General features: G+C 36.0%; 1 protein-coding gene across 1 annotated transcript; it reads right to left on the bottom strand.

Annotated features, from left to right (window-relative positions):
• Positions 1 to 3,419: 3,419 nt before the first annotated feature.
• On the bottom strand, positions 3,420 to 18,648 carry LOC113330698. Its single transcript, XM_026577528.1, has 7 exons — positions 18,559 to 18,648; positions 6,027 to 6,354; positions 4,660 to 5,927; positions 4,345 to 4,614; positions 4,057 to 4,126; positions 3,729 to 3,943; positions 3,420 to 3,629 (listed from the first exon to the last, which is right to left on the bottom strand). The coding sequence occupies exons 1-7, from the start codon at positions 18,646 to 18,648 to the stop codon at positions 3,420 to 3,422; spliced, it is 2,451 nt and encodes an 816-aa protein (XP_026433313.1).
• Positions 18,649 to 18,869: the final 221 nt, after the last annotated feature.

Below are 18,869 nucleotides of genomic sequence, written 5' to 3' on the forward strand. Positions count from 1 at the left end.
GATTTTGTATAGAGGACTAATTATGAGAGTATTCAAAACTGGACTAGGTCCCGGGGTTTTTCTGCATTTGTTGTTTCCTCGTTAACAAAATCTTGTTGTGTCTTCTACTTTGATTTCCGCATATAATTGTTTATAATAATAAAGTAAAATACACATATACGTTAACTCCGATTACTTGATAGTGATCCTATAAAGTTAAGTTATTACCGAACCTATTATCAAGTAACACACTTTGTTGTAGTATTGCCTCGATCTTGTATTCATATTCAATCACACAAGTTATCTTGTTGTTGTATTTTCTCGATCTCGTATCCATAGACAATCACACGAAGTGTGAACTGAGTTATTGTATTGTCTCGACTTTGTCCATAGACTATCGCATTCAGTAGAGGATTTATAGGTTGATAAATAAAAGATTGTGGTGTATTTGGGTACCCTCGTATTTTCACTAGATAATCACAATAATGACGGAGACGCAGTGATGAGTAAATTTATCCAACTAGTAGGGTATCCGTTCATCCATTTGGAAGCAAATGAAATGTTTGGAACTGAAATCCCTGCCGTGAGCACGTTTCAATATTTTCTATATTAAAGTGTTTAAGACTTTTATGTCGTGGTTTAATGTACTGTTGTTAGTTTTATTAACTAAAAATTGAAATTACAACTGCACATTGTACTTATGTGTTTTCAAAACTCTTTTTTTAATCAAAATTATCAATGGGTTATTTTTCAGCAACACCCTCATTAAGTAGTATAATGCCCTGCGCTAACATCATAGCATCCTGATATATTTCTCGGCGTGAATGGGTTGAATCTTTGCATCACCTTAATGATATTGAAATGAGGTTCATAACGGAAATATGATCCTTTCCATCTTCGCGATTCTTGGAGAGAAGTGACCATACAACTGCAACTACTGTATAATGAGATTGTGAGAAGTGACCATACAACTGCAACTACTGTACAATTAGACTGAAATAAGCAACAAAAATATCATAATTATAAACCATATGTCCATCAAATTAAAACACATTCACTGTCAAAGCCAGAGAAACTGAAAAGGAACTAAAACCCATTCAAACTTGTACATGTAGCATTGAACAGGTTTTAAAGTGTAATGACCATAATGAAAACTATCGTTCGTCTCCATCTCCTTCCTCATCTTCATATTCATCCTCATATTCATCTTTATCTTCATCATCTTCATATTCTTCTTTTACGTATGCATCTTCAAAAACATGTTCACCTGCATACTCCTAATCAGCTGGAATCTGACATAGTATTCTTCATAATAATCAAATGCACCATCTTCATTTTTCCAGGAAAAACTTCTTCATCTAAGTATGTATCATCATATTCTCCATTTGATGATGCTTGTACCGCGTATTTCATATCCGGACTATCAAAATTGTACGAATCTTAATGCTTGTGCTTGGCCTCCTCTTCGAGATAAACAAGATCAATTCTTAGTTGGAGGTGCATTTCAAAGTTTTTCAGACTTAACATAAAAACACTACGATCATCTATAGGCCCTGGAATCGGAACATGAACAATTGTACACAAATCTCTATCCCGATGTTCATGCTCAATAATCATCTTGCGTGAAATCAGACAACATTTATTATTAATTAGGTTTAAGTCAGATTGTTGCCAAATACTTACAGGGTGTACTAATCTTAGTACAAATTGAACACTAATTAAGAAAAAGAAGTAACTCTGATTCAAAGAACCAGCCTCAGGGTTTTATTTATCAAAAATGTTCATACTCTTACAGACGCACAAACGACCAATTAAATACACTATTGGATCTAGAACAACCAATACACGAGAGACATGTGGGAGAAGACGGCTAACCAACTAGATAACAGAATCTTCAGCTAGCTATTGAGAACTAACGGTTAACAATTGGTGATGAAGGCAACCAACATGATGGATAAGGGCCACTAGGTGATAAGTAAGGCAGCTAGAGTATGACATTACCTCCCCTTTTAAGACATCCTCGTCCTCAAGGATAAAAAATATGGAAAATGAGCTCTAATCACATAAACATCCTACTAAGTAGCATTTTCTGAAGAGGAATTGGTCCAATGTATAAGCAGCTGTTGAACTTCAGAACCATTTCTGGAGATGACCCTAAAATACAGTCGAGAGTGAGGAACTACTACCACCTGACCTTCATGGTCCACCACAGGGAAAGTTGGGTAAGGTATCACAAACTGTCCAATCTTCAACTTCAACTGAGATACATGGAACACAAGATGAATCCTAGCTGCAGGAGGAAGTTCAATCTTGTAAGCCACTTGACCAATCCTCTGTAAAACCTTGAAGGGACCATAATACTTTGCAGACAGTTTAAAAATTTTCCTCAAGGAAACTGATACTTGTCTGTAAGGTTGAAGTTTTAGATACAACAAATCCCCAATGTTAAACTGTCTATCAACCCTCTTCTTTTCAGCATAGAGCTTCATTCTCTCCTGGGCCTTTGCTAAGTTCTCCTTAAGTATCTCTAAGATGGCATCCCTCTGCTTCAAATATGTCTCCACAGCAGCAACTGAAGTAGTGATAGTGGATAGGAAACCCAGATGAGGAGGATTATACCCATATAAGTATTTGAAAGGTGACATTTGTAAGCTGGTATGGTAACTTGTATTATACCACCATTCATCTAAGGGAAGCCAGTAGTGCCACTTCTTTGGTTGCTGGATAGTCATGCATCTGAGGTAAGTTTCTAAGCAAGAATTCACTCTTTCTGTTCGGCCATCAGTCTGAGGGTGATAAGCAGTGTTCATATTGAGGCTGGTACCCAATGTTGTGAACAATTCTTGCCAAAAATTGCTGGTGAATACTTTATCCCTGTCAGAGACAATTGAAACTGGCAACCCATGGAGCTTGAAGATGTTATTCAGAAATACCGTAGCAACAGAGGCAGTAGTATAAGGGTGAGAGAGAGCCATGAAGTGACTGTATTTTGTCAGCCTATACACCACCACCAAGATAACATCCTTCCTCTCACTTGAGGGCAATCCTTCAATAAAATCCATTGAGATGTGTTTCCAGGCTTGCTCAGGTATTGGCAATGGTTGTAACAATCCTGCAGGAAAAGAACGAGAGTGTTTGTTTCTCTGACAAACATCACAACTGCTAACAAAGCTAAGAACAACTTTCTTCATGCTAGGACAATAGAAGTAAGTCTTAGCTCTAATGTAATTTTCCTGAACTCCATAATGCCTTCCAACAGCTGAAGAATGGATAGAGGTCAATATGGTGTGTCTCATATCATTGGATGTGCCCACATAGAGTCTGTTCTTGTACCCGAGGAGGCCTTCTCGATAAGAATTTTTTTGGAATGCATTGGAATCAACCAGTAATTGAGGAATTAAGTGATGTGCTTTAGGGTCACCAGTGTAGCTAAGCACTAATTATTGAGCCCATTTGGGAGAAGTAGTAGATAACAAATTGCAGGTAGCAGTGTCATGGGATTTTCTAGAAAGAGCATCATCTACTTTATTCTCAACTCCACTCTTATATTGGACCTGATAGTCAAACCCTAACAACTTCATCAACCATTTTTGTTGAAGTGTGGTAGTGATCTTTTGGTCCAGGAAATACTTTATGCTCTGGTGATCCGTCTGAATAAGGAATTTGTTACCTTGTAAATAGTACCTCTATTTCTTCACTGCTTGAACAATAGCTAGTAATTAGTTTTCATAAGTAGAAAGGGATAATGCCTTAGGACCAAGTGGTTTACTGAAGAAACAGATGGCTTTGCCTTCTTGCATCAACACAGCACCAATACCAACTCCATTGGCATCAGTTTCTAGCACAAATTGCTTGGAGAAATCTGGTAAAGCTAAAACAGGGGCACTAACCATGAAAGCTTTGAGATTATTGAAGGCTTGAGTGGTTGATGGAGACCATGAGAAAGAATTCTTCTTGAGCAATTCTGTGAGAGGTTTGCTGATTAACCCATAATTCTTTATAAACTTCCTGTATTACCCTGTGAGGCCCAAGAAACTTCTCAATTCCCTCAATGAGGTTGGGGCCAAGAAGTCATGCTTGCCACTTTAGCTGGATCAGCAGCCACTCCTTCTGCAGATATAATATGTCCTAGATATTCCAGTTTACTCTGAGCAAAACAACATTTAGAGAACCTAGCATATAACTTATGTTTTCTGAGTAACTGTAAGGTGATCTCCAAATGTTGAAGATGAGTAGATAAATCAGGGATGTAAACCAAAATATCATTAAAAAATACCAAAATGAATTTTCTAAGATATGGTTGAAAGATCTCATTCATCAAATCTTGGAAAGTGGCAGGGGCATTAGTGAGCCAAAGGGCATAACCTTGAATTCATAGTGCCCATGATGGGTTCCAAAAGCTTTTTTTAAAATATCAGAAGGGTGAACAAGAATTTGGTGATACCCTGATCCCATATCTATTTTGGTGAATACCCCATAACCAAATAGTTTATCCAACAACTCATCAATAATTGGAATAGGAAATTTATCTTTAATAGTGATGTCATTCAAATTCCTATAATCCACACAAAACCTCCAGGAATTGTCCTTCTTCTTTACTAAGAGAATGGGAGAAGAAAATGGACTATGACTGGGCTGAATAATACCATGATCAAGCTTTTATTTCACTAATTTTTTTACCTCGGATTTTTGAATGTAGGGACATTTATAGGCTCTCTGATTGGGAGGTACTGAGTTCGGCTGTAAGGGAATGGTGTGGTCCAAGTTCCTTGTAGGTGGTAAATCAGTAGGTTCCTGAAAGACATCCTCATAAGAATATAATAATTGGGATATGGAAGGAGGAACTGGTTGGGAGGTAGTGGAAGGAGTGATAGAAAACAGATGGCCTAATAAGCCATGGGTATTCTTCTTGAAGAATTCTTTAACAACTTGAATACTCATCATCATGAGAGAAGAAGAATTTTTGGCACTAGTTAAAGTAATTGTCTCACCTTGGTGTTGGAAAGAGATGATGATCTTGGCAAAGTTGAACATGACATTACCTAATCTTCTTAGCCAGTCTGCCCCCAAAATAATGTCACATCCTCCCAAGAAAAGTAGCCTCAAATCCCCACTGAATTGGTAATCCTGCATTGACCATTGTATTTGAGGACACACTCCAGAGATGACAGTCCTTTCTCCATTGGCAACAATTACCAACAAATGTGCATTAGGTTGAATTTCATAATGCAACTTGGTGGATAAAGCAGAGTCAATGAAGCTATGTGTACTACCAGAATCAATTAGTATAGAAATTTTATGCTTCTTAAGAAGACCTAGAATTCTAATTGTGTCACCAGAGATAGTACCAGTAAGAGCATGTAGGGAAATTTCCATGCCGGAGTCTACTGGAGTCTCTCCTTCTTCCTCAAAAACTTCTTCTTCTACAGTAACATCCTCCTCCACAGGAGCTTCAACACTAAGCATAAATAGTTGTTGTCTCTTACACCAATGACCAGGTTTATAAAGTTCATCACAGTTGTAACACAGTCCCTTAGCTCTCCTAGCCTGCATTTGTTCTTGAGTTAATCTTTTAATGGGTGGTAGAGAGGAAAAGTTGGTGGGTGTGTTGGGAGTATGAGTAGTAAGAGATGGTTTATAGGTGGATGGTGGAGACTTAGGTGTACTGGGAATGTTGATGATTGGTTTTGGAGGAAAATTAGAGTGAGAGAAAACTTTGTTGGTAGAAAACGAGTTGGTGATGGGTTTTGAGAATGGTTTAGTGGTTTTGTGTAGCAAATAGTACTTCTGCTCCTCTATACGAGCTAATGAAAAGGACTCCATGAGAGATTGAGGGTGAAATATCAAGACAGAACCAAGAATTTCCTCCTTCAATCCACTAATGAAACTCAATATAAAATAATCCTCTGTAAGATATTGGTTCTTGCTTAGCATAAGAGCCTCAAGAGCTTCAAATTATTCAAAATATTCTTCTACAGAATTAATTTGCATCAGTTTGTTGAAAGCACCAACACAATTATCATTAAAAGGTTTTTCAAAACGAGTACAGATACCAACACATAAGTCATTCCAATTGACAGACAATTTACCAATCTGAAAATTTAAGAACCACTGATCAGCTCGACCATCAAGATGAAGAGAAGCTATACTCACTCGTTGTCCATCCTCAATTTTATGGATCTGAAAGTAACACTCACATTTTTGAATCCATCCTCGAGGATTTTCACCATCAAAGTGAGGAAAATCCATCTTAGGCAGACGATACGAATTTTGATTGTCTCGGTGAGAATTTAAAGATCCAAAAGAAATTTCACCAGAATGACCATGAGATCCAGAAGCTCTATTAGATTCACCACCATTGGGAGATACTGGAATCTGATGTTTAACCAAAATCAATAGTTCAGATAACTGAGAATTTACCTGAGACATCAGCAAATCATTAGCTTCGAATTTATCCTTGATATGAGCTAAATTTTCCTCTAGACGTTGGTTGATGTAGTTTTTTCAAGTGGTAAATAAAGTTCGTTCAACTCGGACTTGTGTAGACTCGATTCTAGACTTAAATATTAATCCTAATAAATATATACAAAAAGATGATATCAATATCGGAGAAACTGGGACTTAGGATTCCACCAAACCTCATATCATGTGGTTCAAAAATCAATTCTTAGACAATTATAGCTCTTGTTTATTGACTCTAATTTTTTGCCAGGGTAGATTTTAAAAAGATTAACTGTAAATCACTAGCATGATGCATCAAAAGCACTTAGACCAAGCATACATCATCATACGACTTCACAACTAATTAAGAAAATCATAAAACGATTAAATTAGTGCAAAAAGTCATAAAAAGAATTAAGTATAATTACCACACGCATGAAATATATCTTCCTCCGTCATCCCAGTGTTGGGTTTAGCTCCTCATATTTTTCACGTTCCCAAAATAAGTGTTTATAGCTCAAAAGTGTGAAAAACAAGAGAAAACTAATAAAGCAGACAGTTTGCAACGCTAGAAAGGCGTCACAAACAAACTGTTACAATGGGTTTTGAACTGTTACAGAGAAAAGATGACAAGCTTGTGATATATGAGATCTGTTGAACAGCGATACTTCTGTTGTGTTGTTTGAATAAGACTGCCTCTGCGACTGTCCTCCTCTGTCCAATGTTCTTCAGCTTATCTTCTTCACCAGCAGCAGGTGAATATTCCTGCAACTTCACCTGTGCTTCTCTGCTCCGATTTTATCGACCCCAAACTCTCGACACCCCTTCTTGGAACTCGTATCTCTCTATTTATACAAAACAGAGTTAATTAATATTCACGAAATATTTTGTTTCCTTCCTTGAAAGTTACGGTATTCTCTTCTTATTTTTCTTTATTTCCTATGCGACTCCTGAGATTCCTTGTATACTCAAACTTCCCTCTGATTGAGCCAAATCTTGCAGAAAAGATATTCTTCTCTTAACTCCCACGCAACTTCCATATTTGCCTTAAAACTTCCCGGAACGACTCCTCTCTATGTTTCGTGAAATCTTTTTTTTTTCTCACGATTCTTTCAAACATACCATGTCTGTCTTAACAGGTTAATCCTTAATGGATTCCGAGCAAAACTCTCACAAAATCCCGACTAAAGCTCTGCTCTAAAAACCCGAGAAAACTAGTATTCCTTCGTGTGTTGAGAATCAGTTATCCATCCCATTTTGCTCCGTTAAATTACTTAGGCCATCCCTGTTTACGCCTTTAGAGTCCAGCCCAATTAAATCTGGTGATTGAATCTGTCCAGAGATAACCCAAAAATCGAAGCCAAATTCTGTTAGTAACTGAAATATTTTCCCGCCAAATTCGATTTGAGTTGGTGAAGAAACGGTGTCCCCTTATCCAGCGCTGGACTCCATTTAGCCACTGGGTGTAAATAGCACATCTGGGGTGCAAATAACAGTGGAGTGTCCCTTAACAGTTGTGTTCCCCTTATCCAAATTGGGGTTCCTTTAGTGATTTTCTCCCACAAGCGCAAATACCACTTTTCGAGCCAATTTCACCGCAAATGCTTATTCCTTCAAAAACACCTATAAAGACATAAAAAAACCATAATAAATACAAAATTGAGCATTAAAAATACATATAATTGAGATCATATCAGACACAAAAATGTGTCTATCAAATACCACCAAACTTATTATTTGCTCGTCCTCGAGTAAATCAAAAATAAAATCCTAACTCACTGTCGCAGGCATCGTCGGTTGCATTTAGCGTATGCAATAAGCCTTTAAACCCCTAGGTGGCCCTAGTGGCCGAGTTATAGTCTCGGGAGGGCTTACAAGAGATATACCCACAAAAACTTTACTCCATACCTTAGCCATTTACGCAGAACCTTGGAAGGCACTAAAGAATCTCCTTGGTTGGCATACTTATTGACTACAGGAGGAAGTACCCTGATGCGAAATTCCAATTGTTGTACACGAGTTTGCACTCAAGCATACTAAAATTCATATATAAGTGACAGAGCTCTATTCAGATAGTCGCACTATGGACATCAATATCCGGAGTCAAAACTAATCACATGGATAGATCAAGAAGATGGATATAGAAAAACATAGATGGTTTTGATGTTTACTAGGTGAACGGTGTTTCTCATATCTGTCTGAAGGCCTCCGCTAAAATGAACCTATCCTAATGGACTGAGATACTAGTCTGCCTAATATCAACACACTGGCATATACAAGGGTACCAGTGGTCGATAATCCTAACTCTAGGTCAACACAATTGGCATTTACAAGGGTTCCAGTGGTCGATTTATTGAATTTATTCCAGTTTGTCTGGTCTCAGTTTCTCTTTTTTTTTTTTTTTTTTTTTTAAATATAAAATCCCAACAACAGTGCCACTCCCCCACACATAAATATTACATTGTCCTCAATGTAATTGAGTCATCCAACGTAGAAATTAAGGTGGGAAATTCTAAAATAAAATATGCAAAAACTAAACAAATAAAAATAAAAGATAGAGTGAAGGGAACAAATCTGATGGGTTGACTCCCATGAAGCAAAAGGTATTTGTCTCCCTTTTTACCAGTAGCACATTCTCAAACGAGGTGAGGTTAGTACCTCAAAGTAAGCTGGCAATCATATATGTACAGCCTGAAAAGTTGAGGATCAACCCAACTAATCTGGTCAGTCGAAAACATGAACCTGCAGCAAGAATGAGTAATACCCAGAGAACAAAAACTGAATTCAATCTTATTCGAACCTGCCCAACCATATGTGGTAATGTAAAATAAATCAGATTCACAGATAATTAGTAATGATTGCTTAAAGAATTGAACAGCTGTTGTACTCCCTAAATCAGGTTCTAAGTCCGAAGAAATAACTTGCTTGGCAGATATTGGTTCAAATTTACTCGTTGAACATGGGCTCAATTGATAATATCACGACTCGCAGACCCAATATCATCTAGAATAGTTTCATTATGTGAAAAATAAGAACTAGATAGGTCTGACAATGGTTTATGGGTTAAGGTCGGAGCTTTCTCGACTGATGAAACTAGTCGAGACTCGGGATGAACTAGAGGTTCTGGTTTGGGCTTCCATTTATTAGTGTCTAGCAGTGGTGTGGAGTCTAGTAAGGCGTTGACTTCACAAATAACACTATCATCATCAAAATCATACCCAAAATGAGATAAGCAAACCTCTAATGGATCTTCCAACTGGCTCTTGCAAAAGACTTGCAAGTGCATACTTTCTTTTCGCCCACAGCACTTCAGGCTAAGGTACCTAAAAAAAATTAAATAAAATGCGTAAAAATAACCAAAAGAAATCTAAAAGAAACAAAAAATAAAATTATGTACAAAAAGATATCAATCAGAGAGTATTTTGCAACCACTCTCCGGCAACGGCGCCAAAAATTGATGTAGTTTTTTCAAGTGATAAATAAAGTTCGTTCAACTCGGACTTGTGTAGACTCGATTATAGACTTAAATATTAACCCTAATAAATATGTACAAAAAGATGATATCAATATCGGAGAAACTGGGACTTAGGATTCCACCAAACCTCATATCATGTGGTTCAAAAATCAATTCTTAGACAATTATATCTCTTGTTTATTGACTGTAATTCTTTGCCAGGGTAGATTTTAAAAATATTAACTGTAAACCACTAGCATGATGCATCAAAATCACTTAGACCAAGCATACATCATCATACGACTTCATAACTAATTAAGAAAAATCATAAAACGATTAAATTAATGCAAAAAGTCATAAAAATAATTAAATATAATTACCACACGCATGAAATATGGCTTCCTCCGTCATCCCAGTGTTGGGGTTTAGCTCCTCATATTATTCACGTTCTCAAAATAGGTGTTTATAGCTCAAAAGTGTGAAAAACAAGAGAAAACTAATAAAGCAGACAATTTGCAATGCTAGAAAGGCGTTACAAACAGACTGTTACAATGGGTTTTGAACTGTTACAGAGAAAAGATGACAAGCTTGTGATATATGAGATCTGTTGAACATCAATACTTTTGTTGTGTTGTTTGAATAAGACTGCCTCTGCGACTGTCCTCCTCTGTCCAATGTTCTTCAGCTTCTCTTCTTCACCAGCAGCAGGTGAATATTCCTGCAACTTCACTTGTGCTTCTCTGCTCCGGTTCTATCGACCCCAAACTCTCGACACCCCTTCCTGGAACTCGTATCTCTCTATTTATACACAACAGAGTTAATTAATATTCACGAAATCTTTTGTTTCCTTCCTTGAAAGTTACGGTATTCTCTTCTTATTTTTCTTTATTTCCTATGCGACTGCGGAGATTCCTTGTATACTCAAACTTCCCTCTGATTTAGCCAAATCTTGCAGAAATGATATTCTTCTCTTAACTCCCACGCAACTTCCATATTTGCCTTAAAACTTCCCGGAATGAATCCTCTCTATGTTTCGTGAAATCTTTTTTTTTTCCTACGATTCTTTCAAATATACCATGCCTGTCTTGATTTAACAGGTTAATCCTTAATGGATTCCGAGCAAACTCTCACAAAATCCCGACTAAAACTCTGATCTAAAAACCCGAGAAAACTTGTATTCCTTCGTGTGTTGAGAATCGGTTATCCATCCCATTTTGCTCCGTTAAATTACTTAGGCCAGCCCTGTTTACGCCTTTAGAGTCCATCCTAATTAAATCTGGTGATTGAATCTGTCCAGAGATAACCCAAAAATCGAAGCCAAAATCTGTTTGTAACTGAAATATTTTCCCGCCAAATTCGATTTGAGTTGCTGAAGAAAGGGTGTCCCCTTATCCAGCGCTGGACTCCATTTAGCCACTGGGTGTAAATAGCACATCTGGGTTGCAAATAACAGTGGAGTGCCCCTTAACAGTTGTGTGCCCCTTATCCAAATTGGGGTGCCTTTAGTGATTTTCTCCCACAAGCGCAAATACCACTTTTCGAGCCAATTTCACCGCAAATGCTTATTCCTTCAAAAACACCTACAAAGACATAAAAAACCATAATAAGTACAAAATTGAGCATTAAAAATACATATAATTGAGATCATATTAGACACAAAAATGTGTCTATCATTGGTCGAGCTTCGCCAACTTGTCTTCAATGGAAGAAAATTTCTCAGTAGTTGTTTCAGATAATTCACGCACAGTCGGAACGCCCATTGTAGATCAGAATAGCTCTGATGCCAATTGTACCAATCTTAGTACAAATTGAACACCGATTAAGAAGAAGAAGTAACTCTGATTCAAAGAACCAGCCTCAGGGTTTTATTTATCAAAAATGTTCATACTCTTACAGATGCACAAACGACCAATTAAATATACTATTGGATCTAGAACAACCAATACACGAGAGACAGGTGGGAGAAGACGGCTAACCAACTAGATAACAGAATCTTCAGCTAGCCGTTGAGAACTAACGGTTAACAACTGGTGATGAAGGCACCCAACAGAATGGATAAGGGCCACCAGGTGATAAGTAAGGCAGCTAGAGTATGACACATGGTGATCTGATAATTCTAAATTTCTTCTGAAGCATTCCAGAAGCATGTTGGACATCCTTTCTTTTAGAAATTTGATACTTGTTAAATTTTAGCATATCTGGAACATCTGATGTATGACTGAAAGCTTGTATAATTGAAGTCAACTTTGGATAAATACCAAGAACCAAAACCCGTTTCCAGTAGCAAGTACTGGGTTGGGTAGGAGACAATGCTAACTCCCGAAAATAGGACATAGTTTTTACGCCGGCCTGCCCAAGCCTCGCACAACCCTAGGCAAAAAGAAAACGTGAAGTTCTGAGGGCGGGAGACCTCGCACATACTTTGGATAAGTACCATCAGCTATAAAATAATCCATCATGTATTGGTGACCGTTGATGACATAATTTCATGGAGATGCTACACCCTTAAGCATGTTGTCAAAAAGGGAAGAGTGTGCCAACATATTCAAATCGTTTTTTGACCTAGATATTATAAAGAAAACATGCTCAAACCATCAATCATATGATTCCACCGCCTCTAATACAATAGAATTATGTTTTTCTTTACCCTAATAAGTTTCTTGCCAAGTTATCGAACAATTATTCTGTGCTCACTGCATATAATCAATACTACCTAGCACTTCAAGAAACCCTTGTTTGACATTCTCACCTGGAAACCTCTGAACATCTTCAGAAGTAGGTTGGCGCAAGTATCTTTTTCCAAAAGTCATGCAAATTATGTGGCAAAATCTTTTTAGATAATTGTATGTTATTGTGGCGCCCATACGAGTGTAGTCATCGACACTATCAACTCTTTTTCCCAAACATTTCATCACGACAACTAATTTCATACGAGGAGAATTAATACCACATAACACTTGTTGCATCCAGACGTTGATACCATTTCATCCACTTCAAGTAATTTTCTTAACATTTTCTCGAATAAATATTCCTTTATGCCCAGACGTTGTTTGAATTATCTTGAAGTATAACCAGTTCCAGGTATGAAATAATCATTCATCGTTTTCTCATCATGCCACACTCAATCTCGGGTAAGTGTACTATGTGTCTGCACTTCCTTAGGCAGCAGCTGACGAATAATACGCGAACTTTTTTCCAAACACAATTATGTAAACATTAGCAGAGCTTTTGATCCTCTTCATAACTTGAAGTACCCAGATGGGTTACGGATGTAAGTCTCACATACGCATGCATTATATTGTACCTTTGCAAACAACAATTATAATTTCAATTTATCCATACCATACATGGAATATAAGTCAATCAACATTAAACATCAACAAAATAGTAGTTTATAAATATTTCATTCAACATAAATCAAGAGATACGTCACAGAACAAGAAATAATCATAGTCTTTCAACTACATCTATGTCATAATGTTGCATGTGACTTGTGCACAATATACCTAATCAACTTAATATCAAAAATTTCATGATAATCAAAATAAAATTTAACTTTGATGATTTTGTGGATGGAATTCGAAATTGAAAAATACAGTAGAACCACATATAAGTATTGAACAAACCCTTTTAATTTCAAATAATGAATCAAGCTAAATCATCATCAAAATCAAAAAGGGGTAAGAAAAGTATGTGAGGGTTGAAAGAGAAAGAAAAGAGTGAGTAAAAAAGAAGAAGTACCAAACCCGCGCTTCTCCTGGGAGTTTATACTCAAGAAATGAAAAGTCAAGGTCAACAATCTGACCCATTTTTGCACTATACTCATATAAGCAATGCCCTTCACTCATAGTGATATGCACCTTCATGCTCATTTGGCTTAGCCAAAATTAAGTTATAGTGAAGCGAAATGCTCAAACATAGTGCTTGGCCTAACAGATTACAAACTAGAAAAGAGTAGCAATCATAACAACCCAAATTACTTGCAGTTTCCCTAATATCTTTAGCGATGGAATCAACTACTTGATTGTCTTCACACTCAACAAAAAGAAATTGAAGAAATGAAACTCTAACATAAGATATTCGATTTCCTTGATAATATTTATGTTCTCTCTACGAGTCATGGTAAAACCTTCTTATTGATTGAATAACTAACTTTTCTTCTGCATCCACTTGAATTTTCTAGAGTTGCATTGACTTGGCCTAGCTTAGTGTCTCCCGAGTTGTCATACATTTTCATTATTCAGATCTTGAGATCCTACTGCATACATTTCTTTGATGCCTCCCCAATATCCTTAATGATCACGCAACACAAGACTAGTACCGTTTTGGTTAGTATCTGAATCAAAAGAAAAATTAAATGAACACTCCTGCTTAAGGAGGTTTTCAGTCAGATCCAGCGGATCTGTTGTTCCTGTTAACATATTATTATTATGATCACTGGAATTTTATCAATAAAATAAGAAACATTGTTCACAAAGTTATGTGGGTTAAAATCTTTTCATTGAAATAAAAATTCACATATCTCTTTCCAAATAATCCAAGCACCTATCATTAGTGAATGAGACCATCTTTCATCCGTTGTCGCATTATTATCATCAAACCAAGAGGTCACCCATTCAGACACATTATTGAAGTTATTTTTACTGCATTAACATTGATGTTAATTATTCTCCAAACAAATCTAACATGTCTTCACTTAGAAAATAAGTGTTCTATAGTTTCATTGCTTTTGTGACAAGAGCCGCATTGAGTTTCAATACCATTGTTGAAAATTGCAAGCCTACATCTTATTGTAAAAGTTTCTCTTATACATTTCCAATTAGAAAAAATTTATCCTACGAGCAACATTGCTTCCTCCAAAGATTTTTCCAAATCTTTGTTTGCATATTTCTGCCATTTACTTGGATGATACTTTTAGTATTGGTTAACATGTTGAAAGTGCTATTCTAGAGAATATACCATCTTTGGCAGGCATCCAGACCATGATATCATCTTTAGTAATGTCCATGAAAATATTTTGGATTCGGATGACAGTGACATTATCAAACTGTTGATAATAGTTTAATATTCAAACCGTTAGAATTTGATTGAAGTAATCAGCAACAAACTAAAAAGAGTTGTATTTAGGATAGTTTGAATTTTGTTGGATGCTGACTTGAAATCTATCTATTCAACCAAATCTTGGTTGTTCCCAATTATTTACCTCAATATTATGTTCAACAATTTCCAGACTTTTAGTAATACCATTTCATAAATGTGAAGCATTAGCTGCAGAATACATTTGATAAAGAGGATCACCGTTACTGAAGTATTTTGATATGAGAACTTGAGCCCACAACTGACTAGAATCAGACAAGATTCTTCAAGCTATCTTAGCTAGCATCGCCAAGTTGAGTTTTTCTGAATCTCTAAACGCAAGTCCACCTAAAGACTGAGGCTTACATAATTTATGCCAACCAAGAAGATTAACAACTCTGTTAGAAGTATAACCCCAAAAAAACTTCCTTCATGTTGAGGTAAGTTTATCTATAAGTTGTTTAGGTATTTAAGATTTCCCATTTGATACACAGGGACATAATTCAACACATACTTGATCATAATTGCTCTACCTGCTGGAGTGAGAGCTTTAAAAGAACAACTTGATAATTTTTATCAAAATTCTCTTTAATTGAACTATCTTGTAATGTACAAAATAATAGGAGATCAAAGGTATTTTTTTTATAAAAGAAATTATAGTATGAACTCTAAGTTTATGAGTTAGAGTTTCAGCAACTCCAATCTTAGTTTTCTTACTAAAATAAGCAGATGGCTTACCAGAATTGATTGCTTGAACAGACTGGAAACTAGACTCAATCAGACGATAAAGTAGCTAGATTGTTGGCAGATAAAAGAGTTGGTTGAATGAAAATCAAGCAGGCATCTGCGAAGAACATATGGTTAATGGTTGGATCAGTGGCAGCTACTTTAATACCTTTGATGGATTTATCTTCTTGAGCAGCAGAGAGAGTCCTCTTGAAAGAAATTCCATATAACTAAGATAAATAAATAAGGAGACAAGGGATCACCTTGTATTATGCCTCTTACTTGATGAAATTCATCACACTGTAAACCATTGAGCATAATTGAGAGCGTAGTAATACTAATGCATTGGAAAATTAGTTCATGCAATTCATCACAGAAACCAATACACTTTAGAACTTTGATAAGAAAACTCAAATCCAATACGTCAAAAGACTTTGACATATTTAACTTTAAAGCAAACCGACCTATTTGAAAGTCTTAAAAAAACGATCCAAGCAGCAAACTTGCAGTAGTAGGTTAAAAATTAAGACAAATGTTTTTAACTTTAACCAGAATGATTAGGACTAAGAAACAACATCAATTAGTAAAGTTCGCTAAAAAAATTGCATCACCAGTAGAAATATCAAGAATCTATTAAATTTGAATAGCATAAAAACATATAAATTTTATTAGAATTAGGCACCATGGATTGTGTAATATTCCATGTGGATCTGTATCTGTAAGCGTTATCCCTTTGGATTAGATTTGTATCATGCACATACATACTTATTCAAAGAAGAAAACTCTTGCAAACATTGCACGAGTTTCTGCGCCTGTTTGATCATTATTATTTTGGTTATGTTGTTCTAACTTTCAAGATTGTTGTGACAAAATAAATCAATTCAGAGTTCTCAAGCAACAACATCACGATAATGATGCTGCAAGAATTTATCTCTCACATAGTAGTTTTATTTCCTAACCTTGACAGCTAAGATAATACATCTTTTTTAGTATCCATTTGATGAATATAATTTGATATTTGATGATTTAAAAATTTAAAATTATTCAGTGGTTCTCCTTTTAAAGGATCATGCAATCCCTATATATTCACCTCAAAGGGAACATAAGATAGAAGAATAAACTATCTTAAGAATACTGAAAAAAATTTACTAATCACTAAACTATCTTAAGTAGTTAACTGGAAAATTAATATTTTATTATTAATAATATCACTAATGTAAACAATGAAGTATAGGGGTTTTATTTTGCATATTAATTACGCACAAAGGTATTTGCGTAATATAACTTATGTAATGAATGAAATATATGAGCTTTATTTTCTTTATTAATTATTCAGAAAAGTGTAGGTGTAAATTTATTATATGAAAATCGAAACGATGAAAGACGATGTTTCAAAACTGATTTTTGTTGAAGGGAGAGCAAAAATGGATTTGAGGAGTGCAAGAATCGTAGTCAACTCGGTTATTAATACCGATTCAACATATTTTTCTAACTCGGACCAAAATACATTTACCCGACACACAATTCATTCTCACGCTTACAATCCATTTACATTTGTTAACCTAACTAGGGGCTTAAATCCTAAATACCAGTCCACCATCGGTCAACCACCATCATCATCTCTGTAAGAGTCATGTAACATTACTTAATCAATCAATCATAACTTGAACACGAAAAACAATATTACAATTCTCAACTAGTTATAATGACACATTAACCCATCACACAACTATCTCTCCCAACATCAGTTCGATAAGAACCCCAAAAATATGCAGTAAAGAAAACATCCTCAAAATCATGAATTTTCGAATACCCAGGTAATTCCGCCGTTATCTCTTCTATTTTGTTGCAATTTTTGTAGACCAAAAATCCCCCATTCTCTTCTTCAAATAATCTGCAATCACATGTTCTTTTGGCTTTTCCACGGGTATCATTTTGGTTCTCTTCCATCATATCTCCAAATTCTTAGGCTCAAGTGTCACTTACCCAGCCCAGAGTTCTGGAATTGAATACTTTTCGTTTTCTTTTCTTTCTCCATATCACCGATACATTGATAGTCATTGTTGTTTAGCGGACGTGTTGATGATGTGGTGGTGGAGGTTTGTAAGGAAAGGGTGTCATTTTGGTTGGTTAGTGGGTGCAATTAGTAGGGGGTAATAAAGTCAATAACGAAAATATGTCGAATCAGTTCTAATCAGCAAGTTGACTACGATTCTTACACTCCTTAAATTCGTTTTTGCTCTCCCTCTAACAGAAATCCTCAAAATTATACTAAAAATTTGCATTTAATGAGCATCACTAATAGGATCATATCATAGCAATGGTAGTTAGTACTGGTACATTATGTTGGAGATTTTCCGGAAAAACCCTAAAAGGGCCCAACCTTGTACTGGAGCAAAACAAAAGCATGTTGGCTTAACAGTCACCATGGAAACATGTTACCTTTCAAACTAGACGTCTGTGGAAAAGCAACAGACACTATGAAGAGACATTACATTTTTTAGATGTCTGTTGGAGATCAACAGAATCCATGAAAGGGTATCATCTTTCTATAAAACCCTTTGTTTTGCTTCCAGTATCATATCAAGTTTTCTAAGTTTTCCTTCCATTAGATCTAAGCATCATCAGATTTATATATATAGAGTGATTCTGGTTTGTACAGGAAATCACATCTTGTATCAAACAAACTCCATTGTATCCTGAGAGTGTGTATTTCAGAAAAGTCTTGTGATTTGTTGGGGGAAAACATGCTTAAAAGATAGCGTTTTCGTGCCTTGGAGTGTTAATCTATAACCCAATTCTCAACAGTTTTAAGTATGTCTACCATTCAATATTTATCACTCACTAGGAATGTTCAATCCCTGCAAGTCATGAATCAATACCTCAATCGCCTTGAACGCTTCGATGGATGCAACTTTACTCGATAGCAAGAAACTGTGTTGTTCTTCCTCACTACAATCAATCTGAGCCATATCATCGGTGATGATCTTGAAGCAATTACAGAAGACAAGGAAGGTGATAACGAGGCTCGCAAGAAGGAATTGAGGCAAAAACGCAAAACTGAAGATTTTCTCTATCGAGGACATATTCTGAATGCGCTTTCAGATGTTATTTATAGTGCTCATCGTACCATTGAAGGTGCAAAAGCTTTGTGGGATGCTCTGGACAAAAAGTATTACCTAAAAGAGGCAAG

The sequence above is a fragment of the Papaver somniferum genome, unplaced genomic scaffold, assembly GCF_003573695.1.
Source record: "Papaver somniferum cultivar HN1 unplaced genomic scaffold, ASM357369v1 unplaced-scaffold_118, whole genome shotgun sequence".
Lineage (NCBI taxonomy): Eukaryota > Viridiplantae > Streptophyta > Magnoliopsida > Ranunculales > Papaveraceae > Papaver > Papaver somniferum.